Below are 19,631 nucleotides of genomic sequence, written 5' to 3'. Positions count from 1 at the left end.
AGGGAAGGAAGGAAAGGAAGGAAGGTAGAGAAGGAAAGAGAGAAGGAAATAAAAAGTGAAAGAAGGAAGGAATGAGAGATGGAAGGAAGGAGAGAAGGAATAAAAGAGGGAGGGAGGGAAGGAAGGAAAGGAAGGGAAGGAAGGAAGGTAGAGAAGGAAAGAGGGAAGGAAATAAAAAGTGAAAGAAGGAAGGAATGAGAGATGGAAGGAAGGAGAGAAGGAACGAAAGAGGGAGGGAGGGAAGGAAGGGAAGGAAGGAAGGTAGAGAAGGAAAGAGGGAAGGAAATAAAAAGTGAAAGAAGGAAGGAGTGAGAGATGGAAGGAAGGAGAGAAGGAACGAAAGAGGGAGGGAGGGAAGGAAGGAAAGGAAGGAAGGTAGAGAAGGAAAGAGGGAAGGAAATAAAAAGTGAAAGAAGGAAGGAATGAGAGATGGAAGGAAGGAGAGAAGGAACGAAAGAGGGAGGGAGGGAAGGAAGGAAAGGAAGGAAGGTAGAGAAGGAAAGAGAGAAGGAAATAAAAAGTGAAAAAAGGAAGGAATGAGAGATGGAAGGAAGGAGAGAAGGAATAAAAGAGGGAGGGAGGGAAGGAAGGAAAGGAAGGAAGGTAGAGAAGGAAAGAGAGAAGGAAATAAAAAGTGAAAAAAGGAAGGAATGAGAGATGGAAGGAAGGAGAGAAGGAATAAAAGAGGGAGGGAGGGAAGGAAGGAAAGGAAGGAAGGTAGAGAAGGAAAGAGGGAAGGAAATAAAAAGTGAAAGAAGGAAGGAATGAGAGATGGAAGGAAGGAGAGAAGGAATAAAAGAGGGAGGGAGGGAAGGAAGGAAAGGAAGGAAGGTAGAGAAGGAAAGAGAGAAGGAAATAAAAAGTGAAAAAAGGAAGGAATGAGAGATGGAAGGAAGGAGAGAAGGAACGAAAGAGGGAGGGAGGGAAGGAAGGAAAGGAAGGAAGGTAGAGAAGGAAAGAGGGAAGGAAATAAAAAGTGAAAGAAGGAAGGAATGAGAGATGGAAGGCAGGAGAGAAGGAACGAAAGAGGGAGGGAGGGAAGGAAGGAAAGGAAGGTAGAGAAGGAAAGAGGGAAGGAAATAAAAAGTGAAAGAAGGAAGGAATGAGAGATGGAAGGAAGGAGAGAAGGAATAAAAGAGGGAGGGAGGGAAGGAAGGAAAGGAAGGAAGGTAGAGAAGGAAAGAGGGAAGGAAATAAAAAGTGAAAGAAGGAAGGAATGAGAGATGGAAGGAAGGAGAGAAGGAACGAAAGAGGGAGGGAGGGAAGGAAGGAAAGGAAGGAAGTTAGAGAAGGAAAGAGGGAAGGAAATAAAAAGTGAAAGAAGGAAGGAATGAGAGATGGAAGGAATGAAAGAGGGAGGGAGGGAAGGAAGGGAAGGAAGGAAGGTAGAGAAGGAAAGAGAGAAGGAAATAAAAAGTGAAAGAAGGAAGGAATGAGAGATGGAAGGAAGGAGAGAAGGAATAAAAGAGGGAGGGAGGGAAGGAAGGAAAGGAAGGAAGTTAGAGAAGGAAAGAGGGAAGGAAATAAAAAGTGAAAGAAGGAAGGAATGAGAGATGGAAGGAATGAAAGAGGGAGGGAGGGAAGGAAGGGAAGGAAGGAAGGTAGAGAAGGAAAGAGAGAAGGAAATAAAAAGTGAAAAAAGGAAGGAATGAGAGATGGAAGGAAGGAGAGAAGGAATAAAAGAGGGAGGGAGGGAAGGAAGGAAAGGAAGGAAGGTAGAGAAGGAAAGAGGGAAGGAAATAAAAAGTGAAAGAAGGAAGGAATGAGAGATGGAAGGAAGGAGAGAAGGAATAAAAGAGGGAGGGAGGGAAGGAAGGAAAGGAAGGAAGGTAGAGAAGGAAAGAGAGAAGGAAATAAAAAGTGAAAAAAGGAAGGAATGAGAGATGGAAGGAAGGAGAGAAGGAACGAAAGAGGGAGGGAGGGAAGGAAGGAAAGGAAGGAAGGTAGAGAAGGAAAGAGGGAAGGAAATAAAAAGTGAAAGAAGGAAGGAATGAGAGATGGAAGGCAGGAGAGAAGGAACGAAAGAGGGAGGGAGGGAAGGAAGGAAAGGAAGGTAGAGAAGGAAAGAGGGAAGGAAATAAAAAGTGAAAGAAGGAAGGAATGAGAGATGGAAGGAAGGAGAGAAGGAATAAAAGAGGGAGGGAGGGAAGGAAGGAAAGGAAGGAAGGTAGAGAAGGAAAGAGGGAAGGAAATAAAAAGTGAAAGAAGGAAGGAATGAGAGATGGAAGGAAGGAGAGAAGGAACGAAAGAGGGAGGGAGGGAAGGAAGGAAAGGAAGGAAGTTAGAGAAGGAAAGAGGGAAGGAAATAAAAAGTGAAAGAAGGAAGGAATGAGAGATGGAAGGAATGAAAGAGGGAGGGAGGGAAGGAAGGGAAGGAAGGAAGGTAGAGAAGGAAAGAGAGAAGGAAATAAAAAGTGAAAGAAGGAAGGAATGAGAGATGGAAGGAAGGAGAGAAGGAATAAAAGAGGGAGGGAGGGAAGGAAGGAAAGGAAGGAAGTTAGAGAAGGAAAGAGGGAAGGAAATAAAAAGTGAAAGAAGGAAGGAATGAGAGATGGAAGGAATGAAAGAGGGAGGGAGGGAAGGAAGGGAAGGAAGGAAGGTAGAGAAGGAAAGAGAGAAGGAAATAAAAAGTGAAAAAAGGAAGGAATGAGAGATGGAAGGAAGGAGAGAAGGAATAAAAGAGGGAGGGAGGGAAGGAAGGAAAGGAAGGAAGTTAGAGAAGGAAAGAGGGAAGGAAATAAAAAGTGAAAGAAGGAAGGAATGAGAGATGGAAGGAATGAAAGAGGGAGGGAAGGAAGGGAAGGAAGGAAGGTAGAGAAGGAAAGAGAGAAGGAAATAAAAAGTGAAAGAAGGAAGGAATGAGAGATGGAAGGAAGGAGAGAAGGAACGAAAGAGGGAGGGAGGGAAGGAAGGGAAGGAAGGAAGTTAGAGAAGGAAAGAGAGAAGGAAATAAAAATACTGTGCAGGAAGAAGCTACTGGAAAGCGCTGAAGTTGTGCAACTGATCTGCTGCTGAATTGTGAAATCAATCTCAACAATGATAAATCCCACAAACTCCACAAAGCCGTACCCGCTTGCATCTCCGGAAGCTGGCACTCCTTGCCACTGGGGTCCAGGGTCAAAGGAGGGTGGCATTCGCAAGTGAAGGACCCCACGGTGTTGGTGCAGCGCCCCAGTTTGCAGATCCTGGGATCCTGGCACTCGTCCACGTCTGCGGGGGTCAAGAGTGGGACAGAAACCCGAAATGTAACCCCCTTGATGACGTGGCAGAGAAACAAATTCCACTATGGGGGAAAAAACTCACCAATTTCACTAGTTGCCACACACTTTTTGCGAACTGGATCATAGATGGTGGAGGCAGGGCAGTTGCATCGGAAACTACCCCGGGTATTATCGCAAGTCCCGTTCATGCAGTTCGACAGGTCCAGGCACTCGTCAACATCTGGGAAGGAAGAAGTTGAGTTTGGATGCAGTGGGTCCCCGAACCCCCAAGAGCCCAAGACCCTAACCGTTGCCATACAAAAGATCCCTCTGCCCTACCAACACACTCCAAGAGGTTTTGATCGTAGTAGAACCCTTGCTTGCAGTAACATTCGTAGCCAGGCTGGGTGTTGACGCATTTCCCTTCCTTGCAGATCTCGGGCCCAAACAGGGCGCATTCGTCGATGTCTGTAAACAAAAACAAACAAACAAACACAATAGAAGGGGTTAGGCAAAGGTTTCCCTCGACATTAGGTCCAGTTGAGTCCGACTCTGGGGGTGTTTAATGCCTTTTTCCAATGAGACACAAATACACAGACAAAGGCAAAGGCTTCTCCTTTCATTTCCGGCTCATCTCCATTTCTAAGCCGAAGAGCCGGCGTTGTCCGTAGACACCTCCAAGGTCATGTGGCCAGCATGACTCAATGGACTGCCGTTACCTTCACGCCAGAGCAGTATTCAATGCTACACAGACAAAGGCAAAGGCTTCTCCTTTCATTTCCGGCTCTGGGAGTGGTGCTCATTTCCATTTCTAAGTCGAAGAGCCGACGTTGTCCGTAGACATCTCCAAGGTCATGTGACTGGCATGACTCAATGGACCGCCGTTACCTTCACGCCAGAGCAGTATTCAATGCTACACAGACAAAGGCAAAGGCTTCTCCTTTCATTTCCAGTTCTGGAAATTCCCAGAGCCGGCGTTGTTCGTAGACACCTCTAAGGTCATGTGGCCAGCATGACTCAATGGACTGCCGTTACCTTCACGCCAGAGCAGTATTCAATGCCTTTTTCCAATGAGACACAAATACACAAAGGCAAAGGCTTCTCATTTGATTTCTGCCTCTGGAGGCGGTGCTCATCTCTATTTCTAAGCCGAAGAGCTGGCATTGTCCGTAGACACCTCCAAGGTCATGTGGCCGGCATGACTCAATGGACCGCTGTTACCTTCACGCCAGAGCAGTATTCAATGCGACACAGACAAAGGCAAAGGCTTCTCCTTTCATTTCCGGCTCTGGAGGCGGTGCTCATCTCCATTTCTAAGCCAAAGAGCCGGCGTTGTCCGTAGACACCTCCAAGGTCATGTGGCTGGCATGACTCAATGGACCGCCGTTACCTTCACACCAGAGCAGTATTCAATGCTATACAGACAAAGTTAAAGGCTTCTCCTTTCATTTCCAGCTCTGGAGGTGGTGCTCATCTCCATTTCTGAGCCGAAGTGCCGACGTTGTCCGTAGACACCTCTAACATCATGGGGCCAGCATGACTCAATGGACTGCCGTTACCTTCACGCCAGAGCAGTATTCAATGCCTTTTAACAATGAAATACATTGACCTTTTTACAATGAGACACAAATACACAGACAAAGGCAAAGGCTTCTCCTTTCATTTCCAGCTCATCTCCATTTCTAAGCCGAAGAGCCGGCATTGTCCGTAGACACCTCTAAGGTCACGTGGTTGGCATGACACAATGGACCGCCGTTACCTTCACGCCAGAGCAGTATTCAATGCTACACAGACAAAGGCAAAGGCTTCTCCTTTCATTTCCAGCTCTGGAAATTTCCAGAGCCGGCGTTCGTAGACACCTCCAAGGTCATTTGGCCGGCATGACTCAATGGACTGCCGTTACCTTCACGCCAGAGCAGTATTCAATGCTACACAGACAAAGGCAAAGGCTTCTCCTTTCATTTCCGGCTCATCTCCATTTCTAAGCTGAAGAGCTGGCGTTGTCCATAGACACCTCTAAGGTCATGTCGCCGACATGACTCAATGGACCGCCGTTACCTTCACGCCAGAGCAGTATTCAATGCCTTTTTCCAATGAGACAGAAATACACAGACAAAGGCAAAGGTTTCTCATTTCATTTCTGCCTCTGGAGGCGGTGCTCATCTCTATTTCTAAGCCGAAGAGCCAGCATTGTCCGTAGACACCTCCAAGGTCATGTGGCCGGCATGACTCAATGGACCGCTGTTACCTTCACGCCAGAGCAGTATTCAATGCTACACAGACAAAGGCAAAGGCTTCTCCTTTCATTTCCAGTTCTGGAAATTTCCAGAGCCGCCATTGTTCGTAGACACCTCTAAGGTCATGTGGCCGGCATGACTCAATGGACCACCGTTACCTTCACGCCAGAGAAGTATTCAATGCCTTTTTACAATGAGACACAAATACACAGACAAAGTTAAAGGCTTCTCCTTTCATTTCCGGCTCTGGAGGCAGTGCTCATCTCCATTTCTAAGCCGAAGAGCCGGCGTTGTCCATAGACACCTCCCAGGTCATGTGGCTGGCATGACTCAAAGGACCGCTGTTACCTTCATGCCAGAGCAGTATTCAATGCCTTTTTACAATGAGACACAAATACACAGACAAAGGCAAAGGCTTCTCCTTTCATTTCCGGCTCATCTCCATTTCTAAGCCGAAGAGCCGGCATTGTCCGTAGACACCTCTAAGGTCACGTGGCTGGCATGACACAATGGACCGCCGTTACCTTCACGCCAGAGCAGTATTCAATACTACACAGACAAAGGCAAAGGCTTCTCCTTTCATTTCCAGCTCATCTCCATTTCTAAGCCGAAGAGCCGGCGTTGTCCATAGACACCTCCAAGGTCATGTGGCTGGCATGACTCAAAGGACCGCCGTTACCTTCACGCCAGAGCATTATTCAATGCTACACAGACAAAGGCAAAGGCTTCTCCTTTCATTTCCAGCTCTGGAAATTTCCAGAGCCGGCGTTCTTCGTAGACACCTCTAAGGTCATGTGGCCGGCATGACTCAATGGACCGCCGTTACCTTCACGCTAGAGAAGTATTCAATGCCTTTTTACAATGAGATACAAATACACAGACAAAGGCAAAGGCAAAGGCTTCTCCTTTCATTTCTGGCTCTGGAGGTGGTGCTCATCTCTATTTCTAAGCCGAAGAGCCGGCGTTGAACGTAGACACCTCTAAGGTCACGTGGCTGGCATGACACAATGGACCGCCGTTACCTTCACGCCAGAGCAGTATTCAAGGTCATGTGACTGGCATGACTGCTTGGAGCGCTGTTACTTTCCCGCCGGAGTGGTACCTATTGATCTACTCATATTTACATGTTTTCAAACTGCTAGGTTGGCAGAAGCTGGGGCTAACAGCGGGAACTCACCCCGCTCCCCGGATTCGAACCTGTGGACCTTTCAGTCAGCAAGTTCAGCAGCTCAGCGGTTAACCAACTGTGCCACCGGGGGCTCCATAGAAGCTGACGGTAGGAGCTCACCCTGACCTACTGCATGCGCAAAACCACATATATACACAAACACACATATATATGCATATATACACAAATATACACACATATATATGCATATATACACACACACAAAACACATATACACAGAAAGGGGGAAGGAGAAAAGGAAGGAAAGGAAGGAAGGTAGAGAAGGAAAGAGAGAAGGAAATAAAAAGTGAAAGAAGGAAGGAATGAGAGATGGAAGGAAGGAGAGAAGGAATAAAAGAGGGAGGGAGGGAAGGAAGGAAAGGAAGGAAGGTAGAGAAGGAAAGAGGGAAGGAAATAAAAAGTGAAAGAAGGAAGGAATGAGAGACAGAAGGAAGGAGAGAAGGAACGAAAGGAGGGAGGGAAGGAAGGAAGGTCTAAGGAACTCACCGCGGTGGGCCGGGATGCCGTAATTGAGGATAGCATCGTCCAAGATGAATCCTTTGCCGTCCGGACAGAGAGTGGTGAATTCAACTATTAAAGAGGAGAGGCAGAGAGAAAGAAGTGGTAAGTAAGCAATTGAACACTTCTATATCTATATCTAAAATATCTCTTATAGGAGGAGTTTAACCACATTAGAGAAGATACACTTCCAAATGGCCCAATTATACACTTTTGTTGGAAAGTTGACATTGCAATTGCCTGTAGGACACTGCAATGCTTGGAGAAGACGTACTAGGTCTTCCAGATGGTCCTATGGTATGCTCTTGCCAGAAAGTTGACCATACAATTGTCTTGGAGGCCATTGCAATGCTTAGAGAAGACACATCAGGTCTTCCAGATGGCCCTATGGTATGCTTTTGCCGGAAAGTTGACCATGCAATTGCCTTGGAGGCCATTGCAATGCTTAGAGAAGACACATCAGGTCTTCCAGATGGCCCTATGGTATGCTTTTGCCGGAAAGTTGACCATACAATTGTCTTGGAGGCCATTGCAATGCTTAGAGAAGACACATCAGGTCTTCCAGATGGCCCTATGGTATGCTTTTGCCGGAAAGTTGACCATGCAATTGCCTTGGAGGCCATTGCAATGCTTAGAGAAGACACATCAGGTCTTCCAGATGGCCCTATGGTATGCTTTTGCCGGAAAGTTGACCATACAATTGTCTTGGAGGCCATTGCAATGCTTAGAGAAGACACATCAGGTCTTCCAGATGGCCCTATGGTATGCTTTTGCCGGAAAGTTGACCATGCAATTGCCTTGGAGGCCATTGCAATGCTTAGAGAAGACACATCAGGTCTTCCAGATGGCCCTATGGTATGCTTTTGCCGGAAAGTTGACCATACAATTGTCTTGGAGGCCATTGCAATGCTTAGAGAAGACACATCAGGTCTTCCAGATGGCCCTATGGTATGCTTTTGCCGGAAAGTTGACCATGCAATTGCCTTGGAGGCCATTGCAATGCTTAGAGAAGACACATCAGGTCTTCCAGATGGCCCAATTATATACTTTTTGCTGGAAAGTTGACCATGCAATTGCCTTGGAGGACATTGCAATGCTTAGAGAAGACACACTAGGTCTTCCAGATGGTCCTATGGTATGCTTTTGCCGGAAAGTTGACCATACAATTGCTTTGGAGGACATTGCAATGCTTAGAGAAGACACAGTAGGTCTTCCAGATGATCCTATGGTATGCTTTTGCCGGAAAGTTGACCATACGTTTGTCTTGAAGGACATTGCAATGCTTAGAGAAGACACAGTAGGTCTTCCAGGTGGTCCTATGGTATGCTTTTGTTGGAAAGTTGACCATACAATTGCTTTGGAGGACATTGCAATGCTTAGAGAAGACACACTAGGTCTTCCAGGTGGTCCTTTTATATGCTTTTGCTGGAAAGTTGACCAAGGAATTGCCTTGGAGAACATTGCAATGCTTAGAGAAGACACACTAGGTCTTCCAGATGGTCCTATGATATGCTTTTGCCAGAAAGTTGACCATACAAGTGTCTTGGAGGACACTGCAATGCTTAGAGAAAACACAGTAGATCTTCCAGATGGTCCCATTGTATGCTTTTGCTGGGAAGTTGACCATGCAATTGCCTTGGAGGACATTGCAATGCTTAGAGAAGACACAGTAGGTCTTCCAGATAGTCCTATGGTATGCTTTTGCCAGAAAATTGACCATGTAATTGCCTGAAGGACATTGTTATGCTTAGAGAAAACAGACTAGGTCTTCCAGATGATCTCATTATATACTTTTGCCAGAAAGTTGACCATGCAATTGTCTTGAAGGCCATTGCAATGCTTAGAGAAGACACATCAGGTCTTCCAGATGGCCCAGTTATATACTTTTTGCTGGAAAGTTGACCATGCAATTGCCTTGGAGGACATTGCAATGCTTAGAGAAGACACACTAGGTCTTCCAGATGGTCCTATGGTATGCTTTTGTTGGAAAGTTGACCATACAATTGCTTTGGAGGACATTGCAATGCTTAGAGAAGAAACAGTAGGTCTTCCAGATGGTCCTATGGTATGCTTTTGCCGGAAAGTTGACCATACGTTTGTCTTGAAGGACATTGCAATGCTTAGAGAAGACACAGTAGGTCTTCCAGGTGGTCCTATGGTATGCTTTTGTTGGAAAGTTGACCATACAATTGCTTTGGAGGACATTGCAATGCTTAGAGAAGACACACTAGGTCTTCCAGGTGGTCCTTTTATATGCTTTTGCTGGAAAGTTGACCAAGGAATTGCCTTGGAGAACATTGCAATGCTTAGAGAAGACACACTAGGTCTTCCAGATGGTCCTATGATATGCTTTTGCCAGAAAGTTGACCATACAAGTGTCTTGGAGGACACTGCAATGCTTAGAGAAAACACAGTAGATCTTCCAGATGGTCCCATTGTATGCTTTTGCTGGGAAGTTGACCATGCAATTGCCTTGGAGGACATTGCAATGCTTAGAGAAGACACAGTAGGTCTTCCAGATAGTCCTATGGTATGCTTTTGCCAGAAAATTGACCATGTAATTGCCTGAAGGACATTGCTATGCTTAGAGAAAACAGACTAGGTCTTCCAGATGATCCCATTATATACTTTTGCCAGAAAGTTGACCATGCAATTGTCTTGAAGGACATTGATACCGTGGAGAAGACACACTAGGTCTTCCAGATGGTTGATTGGTATACTTTCCTTGGAAAGTTGACCATGCAATGGCCTTGGAGGACATTGCAATGTTTAGAGAAGACAAACTAGGTCTTCCTGATGGTCCTATGGTATGTTTTTGCCAGAAAGTTGACCATGTAAATGGCCTTGGAGGACATTGCAATGTTTAGAGAAGACACACTAGGTCTTCCAGATAGTCCTATGGTATGTTTTTGCTGGAAAGTTGACCATGCAATGGCCTTGGAGGACATGGCACTGTTTAGAGAAGACACACTAGGTCTTACTGATGGTCCTATGCTATGCTATGTTTTTGCCAGAAAGTTGACCATGTAAATGGCCTTGGAGGACATTGCAATGCCTAAAGAAGACACACTAGGTCTTCCAGATGGTTGATTGGTATACTTTCCTTGGAGAGTTGACCATACAATTGCCTTGGAGGACACTGCAATGCTTAGAGAAGACATACTAGGTCTTCAGGATGGTCCTATGGTATGCTTTTGCTGAAAAGTTGACCATGCAATTGTCTTGAAGGACATTGATATCTTGGAGAAGACACATTAGGTCTTCCAGATAGTCCTATGGTATGCTTTTGCCAGAAAGTTGACTGCACTATTGCCTTGGAGGACATTGCAATGCTTAGAGAAGATACACTAGGTCTTCCAGATAGTCCTATGGTATGCTTTTGCTGAAAAGTTGACCATGCAATTGTCTTGAAGGGCATTGATATTTTGGAGAAGACACACTAGGTCTTCCAGATAGTTCTATGGTATGCTTTTACCAGAAAGTTGACTGTGCAATGGCCTTGGGGGATATTGCAATGCATAAAGGAGACACACTAAGTCTTCCAGATGGTCAATTGTTATGCTTTTGCCAGAAAGTTGACCATGCAATTGTCTTGAAGGGCATTGATATTTTGGAGAAGACACACTAGGTCTTCCAGATAGTTCTATGGTATGCTTTTACCAGAAAGTTGACTGTGCAATGGCCTTGGGGGATATTGCAATGCATAAAGGAGACACACTAAGTCTTCCAGATGGTCAATTGTTATGCTTTTGCCAGAAAGTTGACCATACAATTGTCTTGGAGGACATTGCAATGTTTAGAGAAGACACACTAGGTCTTCCAGATGGCCCTATGGTATGTTTTTGCTGGAAAGTTGACCATGCAATTGCCTTGGAAGACATTGCAATGCTTAAAGAAGACACACTAGGTCTTCCAGATAGTCCTATGGTATGCTTTTGCCAGAAAGTTGACCATACAATTGTCTTGGAGGGCATTGCAATGCTTACAGAACATACACCTGGTCTTCCAGGTGATCCTAGTATATGCTTTTGCCGGAAAATTGACCATGCAATGGCCTTGGAGGACACTGCAATGCTTAGAGAAGATACACTAGGTCTTCCAGATGGTTGATTGTTGTTGTTTTGCCGGACAGTTGACCCATACAAAGATATAGGCCAAGACAAAAGTCCCCCACTTCCTTTCTCTTACTTACTTGAGTTGAGTACCGGGCAAGGGTAGATCTCGCAGTGGTCCCCCCATCCGGCCCCAAGGGAGCAGCAGCATTCCTGGCGCGTGATGTTGGTGGCCAGGACGCTGTCGCAGAAGACTGTGTCGTCAAAGTTCAGGTAGCACTCCTTTTTGTTATGGGGCAACTCTGGAAAGGAGGGTCGGAGAGGAAGAAGAAGTCACTTTGCACTCCAAAGAAGGACTCCCTCTTAGGCTCACAAAAATTCAGCATTGACCGACTGTCTGCGCCGGGTTCCATACTTTACACTTTAACAACACAACTGTTCAATGCTAAGGCTTCCCGCCAAAATGGAACTGTAGAGGAGGGTCTACTGAACAAGCCAGTACCTGCCGCAAAAGTTGCTTAAATCGCATTGACCGACCATCTGCGCAGGGTTCCATACTTTGCACTTTAACAAAACAACCACTGAATGCTAAGCCTTCCCACCAAAAGGGAACTGTAAAGGAGAGTCTACTGAACAAGCCAGTACCTGCCACATACGTTGCTTAAGTCGCATTGACCAACTGTCTGCGCAGGGTTCCATACTTTGCACTTTAACAACACAACCATTCAATGCTAAGGCTTTCCGTCAAAATGGAATTGTAGAGGAGAGTCTACTGAACAAGCCAGTACATGCTACATATGTTGCTTAAGTTGCATTGACCAACCATTTGCGCAGGGTTCCATACTTTGCACTTTAACAACACAACTGTTCAATGCTAAGGCTTCCCGCCAAAATGGAACTGTAGAGGAGAGTCTACTGAACAAGCCAGTACCTGCCACATACGTTGCTTAAGTTGCATTGACCAACCTTTTGCGCAGGGTTCCATATTTTGCACTTTAACAACACAACCGTTCAATGCTAAGGCTTCCCGCCAAAATGGAATTGTAGAGGAGAGTCTACTGAACAAGCCAGTACATGCTACATATGTTGCTTAAGTTGCATTGACCAACCATTTGCGCAGGGTTCCATACTTTGCACTTTAACAACACAACTGTTCAATGCTAAGGCTTCCTGCCAAAATGAAACTGTAGAGGAGAGTCTACTGAACAAGCCAGTACATGCTACATATGTTGCTTAAGTTGCATTTACCAACCATTTGCACAGGGTTCCATACTTTTCACTTTAACAACACAACTGTTCAATGCTAAGGCTTCCTGCCAAAATGGAACTGTAGAGGAGAGTCTACTGAACAAGCCAGTACCTGTCGCATATCAGTACTGCCGCCTGTTGAGGAGTTACCAAGGTGGAGGCATTACTTTTCACTTTAACAACACAACTGTTCAATGCTAAGGCTTCCTAACAAAATGGAACTGTAGAGGAGAGCCTACTGAACAAGCCAGTACCTGCCGCATACCAGTACTGCCACCTGTTCCAGCTCCACTTTTCATTATGGAGATGAGGCAAAGCTGATATTCCAAACTGACCCAACAATGACTGGGAATGAAAGCTGCCCCGTGATAGCTTTGTCTTCTATGCTCACCTTCGCAGCTCTTCCGGTCTTCGGAAGGAGCGTATCCCTCGTCGCAATGGCACACGAAGGAGCCGTCGGTGTTTTCGCAGATCCCGTGCTGGCAGAGGTCCGGGTCCTTTGCACACTCGTTGACGTCTGGGGAGGCAATGTCATTACACCGTCATTGCATTCCAATCCCATGTTAACCCAGGATTGAAAGTGTTGTTGTGCAATAGACGCCTGGGGAGGCAACGTCATTGCACCGTCATTGCATTCCAATCCCATGTTAACCCAGGATTGAGAGTGTTTTGGTGCAATAGACGTCTGGGGAGGCAACGTCATTACGCCGTCATTGCATTCCAATCCCATGTTAACCCAGGATTGAGAGTGTTGTTGTGCAATAGACGCCTGGGGAGGCAACGTCATTCCACCGTCATTGCACTGCATCCTGTCAGATCCCCAAAATCTGGAGGAAAGCAAGAGTCATAGCCATCTTGAAACCAGGCAAAGACTGTAATGATCAATTACACCGTCATCGCATTCCAATCCATGTTAGCTCAGGATTGAGAGTGTTGTGTGCAATAGACATCTGGAGAGGCAATGTCATTCCACCATCATTGCATTCCAATCCCATGTTAACCCAAGATTGAGAGTGTTGTGGTGCAATAGACGTCTGGGGAGGCAACGTCATTCCACCGTTATTGCATTCCAATCCCATGTTAACCCAGGATTGAAAGTGTTGTTGTGCAATAGACGCCTGGGGAGGCAACGTCATTCCACCGTCATTGCATTCCAATCCCATGTTAATTCAGGATTGAGAGTGTTGTGTGCAATAGACGCCTGGGGAAGCAACGTCATTACACCGTTATTGCACTCCAATCCCATGTTAACCCAGGATTGAGAGTGTTGTTGTGCAATAGACGTCTGGGGAGGCGACGTCATTATACCGTCATTGCATTCCAATCCCATGTTAACCCAGGATTGAGAGTGTTGTGGTGCAATAGACGTCTGGGGAGGCAACGTCATTACACCGTCATTGCATTCCAATCCCATGTTAACCCAGGATTGAGAGTGTTGTTGTGCAATAGACGTCTGGGGAGGCAACGTGATTACGCCGTCATTTCATTCCAATCCCATGTTAACCCAGGATTGAGAGCGTTGTGGTGGAATAGACGTCTGGGGAGGCAACGTCATTCCACCGTCATTGCACTGCATCCTGTCAGATCCCCAAAATCTGGAGGAAAGCAAGAGTCATAGCCATCTTGAAACCAGGCAAAGACCGTAATGATCAATTACACCGTCATTGCATTCCAATCCATGTTAGCTCAGGATTGAGAGTGTTGTGTGCAATAGACATCTGGAGAGGCAATGTCATTCCACCATCATTGCATTCCAATCCCATGTTAACCCAAGATTGAGAGTGTTGTGGTGCAATAGACGTCTGGGGAGGCAATGTCATTCCACTGTCATTGCATTCCAATCCCATGTTAATTCAGGATTGAGAGTGTTGTTGTGCAATAGACGTCTGGGGAGGCAACGTCATTACACTGGTATTGCATTCCAATCCCATGTTAACCCAGGACTGAGAGTGTTGTGGTGCAATAGATGTCTGGGGAGGCAACATCATTACACCGTCATTACATTCCAATCCCATGTTAATTCAGGATTGAGATGTTGTTGTGCAATAGACGTCTGGGGAGGCAATGTCATTCCACTGTCATTGCATTCCAATCCCATGTTAACCCAGGATTGAGAGTGTTGTCATGCAATAGACGTCCGGGGAGGCAACGTCATTACACCGTCATTCCAATCCCATATTAACCCAGCATTGGGAGTGTTGTGCAATAGACGTCTGGGGATGCAACGTCATTGCACCGTCATTGCATTCCAATCCCATGTTAACCCAGGATTGAGAGTGTTGTGGTGAAATAGACGTCTGGGGAGGCAACGTCATTACACCGTCATTGCATTCCAATCCCATGTTAACCCAGGATTGAGAGTGTTGTGGTGCAATAGACGTCTGGGGAGGCAACGTCATTCCACCGTCATTGCATTCCAATCCCATGTTAACCCAGGATTGAGAGTGTTGTTGTGCAATAGACGTCCGGGGAGGCAACGTCATTCCACCGTTATTGCATTCCAATCCCACGTTAACCCAGGACTGAGAGTGTTGTGGTGCAATAGATGTCTGGGGAGGCAACATCATTACACCGTCATTACATTCCAATCCCATGTTAATTCAGGATTGAGATGTTGTTGTGAAATAGACGTCTGGGGAGGCAATGTCATTCCACTGTCATTGCATTCCAATCCCATGTTAACCCAGGATTGAGAGTGTTGTCATGCAATAGACGTCCGGGGAGGCAACGTCATTACACCGTCATTCCAATCCCATATTAACCCAGCATTGGGAGTGTTGTGCAATAGACGTCTGGGGATGCAACGTCATTACACTGGTATTGCATTCCAATCCCATGTTAACAACGTCATTACACCGTCATTCCAATCCCATATTAACCCAAGATTGAGAGTGTTTTCGTGCAATAGACGTCTGGGGGGGCAACGTCATTACACTGGTATTGCAATCCAATCCCATGTTAACTCAGGATTGAGAGTTTTGTCGTACAATAGACGTCTGGGGAGGCAAAGTCATTCCACCGTCATTGCATTCCAATCCCATGTTATTCAGGATTGAGAGTGTTGTTGTGCAATAGACGTCTGGGGAAGCAATGTCATTACACCGTTATTGCACTCCAATCCCATGTTAGCCCAGGATTGAGAGCGTTGTGGTGCAATAGACGTCTGGGGAGGCAACGTCATTACGCCGTCATTGCATTCCAATCCCATGTTAATCCAGGATCGAGAATGTTGTTGTGCAATAGATGTCTGAGGAGGCAACGTCATTACACCGTCATTGCATTCCAATCCCACATTAACCTAGGACTGAGAGTGTTGTTGTGCAATAAACGTCTGGGGAGGCAACGTGATTACGCCGTCATTGCATTCCAATCCCATGTTAACCCAGGATTGAGAGTGTTGTTGTGCAATAGACGTCTGGAGAGGCAACGTCATTCCACCGTCATTGCATTCCAATCCCATGTTAACCCGGGATTGAGAGTGTTGTTGTGCAATAAACGCCTGGGGAGGCAACGTCATTACACCGTCATTCCAATCCCATATTAACCCAGCATTGGGAGTGTTGTCGTGCAATAGACGTCTGGGGAGGCAACATCATTACACCGTCATTGCATTCCAATCCCATGTTAATTCAGGATTGAGAGTGTTGTCGTGCAATAGACGCCTGGGGATGCAACGTCATTACACCGTCATTCCAATCCCATATTAACCCAGCATTGGGAGTGTTGTCGTGCAATAGACGTCTGGGGATGCAACGTCATTACACTGGTATTGCATTCCAATCCCATGTTAACCCAGGAAGGAGAGTGTGGTCGTGCAATACAACGCATGGGTGCCCACCCAACCCAATATTTGATGCCACAACTCGGATCGTAAGGGAACGAACTCCACCGACCTTGGCATTTGCGTCCGCCTTCCAACTGATATCCGGCTCTACAAAGGCACCGATAGGAGCCCACCGTATTCACACATTCCCCTCCGATGCAGGCGGCTGGGAAGTCACACTCGTTTACATCTGAAATGACCAAAAAAAAGGAGGGAAAGGAATAGTTTATATGATGTTGTTGCTGAAGCTGATGAACAACTGCACCAAGACTCCATTCGTGCCTCTTCAAATTCTGCAGCACTGCTGGTCACAGCTGACCTCCAGCTGGAGCGCTCAAGGGCCAGGGCTTCCCAGTTCTCGGTGTCTATGCCAGAGTTTTTAAGGTTGGCTGTGAGCCCATCTTTCAATCTCTTTTGGTGCCCTCCAACACTCCATTTTCCATTCTTGAGTTCAGACTAGAGCCACTGCTTTGGGAGACGGTGGTCAGGCATCCAGACAACGTGGCCAGTTCAGCAGAGTTGATGCGGAGGACCATCGCTTCAATGCTGCTGGTCTTTGCTTCTTCCAGCATGCTGACGTTTGTCCGCCTGTCTTTCCAAGAAATTTGCAGGATTTTCCGGAGGCAGCGCTGATGTAATCGTCCCAAGTGTTGCATGTAACGTCTGTAGACAGTCCACGTTTTGCAGGTGTATAACAGGGTTGGGAGGACAATAACTTTATAAACAAGCACCTTGGTATCCCTACGGATGTCCCGGTCCTCAAACACTCTCTGCTTCATTTGGAAAAATGCTTCACTCGCAGAGCTCAGGCGGTGTTGTATTTCAGTCTCAATGTTGATGTCTGTAGACAGTCCACGTCTCGCAGGCATATAGCAGGGTTGGGAGGAGAATAGTTTTATAAACAAGCACCTTGGTCTCTGTATGGATGTCCCGGTCCTCAAACACTCTCTGCTTCATTTGGAAAAATGCTTCACTCGCAGAGCTCAGGCGGTGTTGTATTTCAGTGTCGATGTTGACGTCTGTAGACAGTCCACGTCTCGCAGGCATATAGCAGGATTGGGAGAACAATAGCGTTATAAACAAGCCCCTTGGTCTCCCTGTGGATGTCCCGGTCTCTGCTTCATTTGGAAAAATGCTGCACTCGTAGAGCTCAGGCGGTGTTGTATTTCAGTGTCAATGTTGACGTCTGTAGACAGTCCACGTTTCACAGGCGTATAGCAGGGTTGGGAGGACAACAGCTTTCTAAACAAGCACCTTGGTCTCCCTACGGATGTCCCCGTCCTCAAACACTCTCTGCTTCATTCGAAAGAAGGCTGCACTCGCAGAGCTCAGGCGGTGTATTTCAGTGTCAATGTTAACGTCTGTAGACAGTCCACGTCTCGCAGGCATATAGCAGGGTTGGGAGGAGAATAGCTTTATAAACAAGCACCTTAGTCTCCCTACAGATGTCCCGGTCCTCAAACATGCTCTGATTCATTCGGAAAAATGCTGCACTCGCAGAGCTCAGGCGTTGTTGTAGTTCAGTGTCAATGTTGACGTCTATAGACAGTCCATGTTTCGCAGACGTATAGCAGAGTTGGGAGGACTATAGCTTTATAAACAAGCACCAGAAGTTTGCAATTCCCAGCATTAGGAGTCTGTAAAACGACAACTTCCAGCATTGAACCGTGACAGTTCAAGTGGTGCCAAACCACATTAATGCCTCACCTTCACAGCGTGGTCCATCCTTCACCGCCTGGAAACCCGCAGGACACTGGCATTTGAAGGACCCGAGAGTATTCACGCAGACCCCGTGGGCACACAGAGAGCTGTTCTCACATTCGTTGACATCTGCAGAGAGACAGAGACGGAAGTAAACAGACAATGCAAACCCCGTATCTGCAGGTTTCCTTTACCTGAGTTGGACCAAACAGGTCGTCTCTGACTATTGTCAACATCTGAAAGAATCAAATCAGAGAAAGATCGAGAAAACACCTTCAGGGGATCAATTCTTACCTTGGCAGCTGCGGGAATCCGGCGCGGGCACAAATCCATCGCTGCAGACGCAGCGGAAGGAGCCGTCCATATTCTCGCACTTCCCATGCTTGCAAGGGGATCCCTCCATACACTCATCTACATCTGGGGAATGGAAGCAAAAGCATCCAATGAGTTTCCTCCATTATCATTATTCCAACACGAAAGCAGAGTATGTCACAGCAAATGAGATCTATATGCTGGATTTGGTATCACAAAATCACAAGTCGAACACTTCCCAAGCGTCTAGGATTGTGTGATGTATTATTATTATTATTATTATTATTATTGACACAAAAGCACAGTCTGTCACAGCAATCGAGATCTATATACTGGATTTGGTATCACAAAATCACAAGTCAAACACTTCCCAAACGTCTAGGAATGTGTGATGTATTTATGATGATGATGATGATTATTATTATTATTGACACAAAAGCACAGTATGTCACAGCAAACGATATCTATATGCTGGATTCCGTATCACAAAATCACATGTCGAACACTTCCCAAGCGTCTAGGACTGTGTGATGTATTATTATTATTATTATTATTATTATTATTATTGAGATCTATATGCTGGATTTGGTAACACAAAATCACAAGTCGAACACTTCCCAAGTGCATAAGACTGTGTGATGTATTATTATTATTATTATTATTATTATTATTATTAATTATTATTATTAATAATAATAATTATTATTATTATTATTTTACTGACACAAAACCACAGTATGTCACAGCAAACGAGATCTATATGCTGGATTTTGTATCTCAAAATCACACGTCGAACACTTCCCAAGCGTCTAGGACTGTGTGATGTATTTATTATTAATTATTATTAATTATTATTATTAATAATAATTTTTTTTTATTATTATTATTTTACTGACACATAACCACAGTATGTCACAGCAAACGAGATCTATATGCTGGATTTGGTATCACAAAATCACAAGTCGAACACTTCCCAAGCGTCTAGGACTCTGTGATGTATTATTATTATTATTATTATTATTATTATTATTATTTTACTGACACATAACCACAGTATGTCACAGCAAACGAGATCTCTATGCTGGATTTCGTATCACAAAATCACAAGTTGAACCCTTCCCAAGTGTCTAGGACTGTGTGATGTATTATTTTTAATATTATTATTATTATTATTATTATTGACACCAAAACACAGTATGTCACAGCAAATGAGATCTATATGCTGGATTTCGTATCTCAAAGTCACAAGTTGAACCCTTCCCAAGCGTCTAGGACTGTGTGATGTAGGAAGCAAAGAAAGAAGGGCAGAGAAGGAAGAAAGGAGAGAAACAGGGAGAGAAAGAGGGAAAGAAGGAGGGAAGGAGAGAAAGA

The 19,631-nt window shown here is 45.6% G+C and overlaps 1 protein-coding gene across 3 annotated transcripts in view; it reads right to left on the bottom strand.

Annotated features, from left to right (window-relative positions):
* LTBP3 (latent transforming growth factor beta binding protein 3) overlaps positions 1-19,631 on the bottom strand; it is an 82,185-nt gene that overhangs the window by 14,874 nt on the left and 47,680 nt on the right. For 2 of the 3 annotated variants that reach the window (XM_060758325.2, XM_060758326.2), the window contains exons 16-24: positions 18,243-18,365; positions 17,955-18,077; positions 16,318-16,437; positions 12,816-12,941; positions 11,317-11,478; positions 7,113-7,196; positions 3,540-3,668; positions 3,304-3,441; positions 3,070-3,210 (exon numbers count right to left, since the gene is read on the bottom strand). In XM_060758325.2, the coding sequence (XP_060614308.2) occupies positions 3,070-3,210; positions 3,304-3,441; positions 3,540-3,668; positions 7,113-7,196; positions 11,317-11,478; positions 12,816-12,941; positions 16,318-16,437; positions 17,955-18,077; positions 18,243-18,365 (1,146 nt within the window). The remainder of the gene's footprint in view (positions 1-3,069; positions 3,211-3,303; positions 3,442-3,539; positions 3,669-7,112; positions 7,197-11,316; positions 11,479-12,815; positions 12,942-16,317; positions 16,438-17,954; positions 18,078-18,242; positions 18,366-19,631) is intronic. The other variant, XM_060758327.2, reaches the window with a different exon arrangement.

Source organism: Anolis sagrei, chromosome 12, assembly GCF_037176765.1.
Source record: "Anolis sagrei isolate rAnoSag1 chromosome 12, rAnoSag1.mat, whole genome shotgun sequence".
NCBI lineage: Eukaryota > Metazoa > Chordata > Lepidosauria > Squamata > Dactyloidae > Anolis > Anolis sagrei.
The sequence above is the reverse complement of the archived record's forward strand: the minus strand, read 5'-3'. Positions and strand labels throughout refer to the sequence as shown.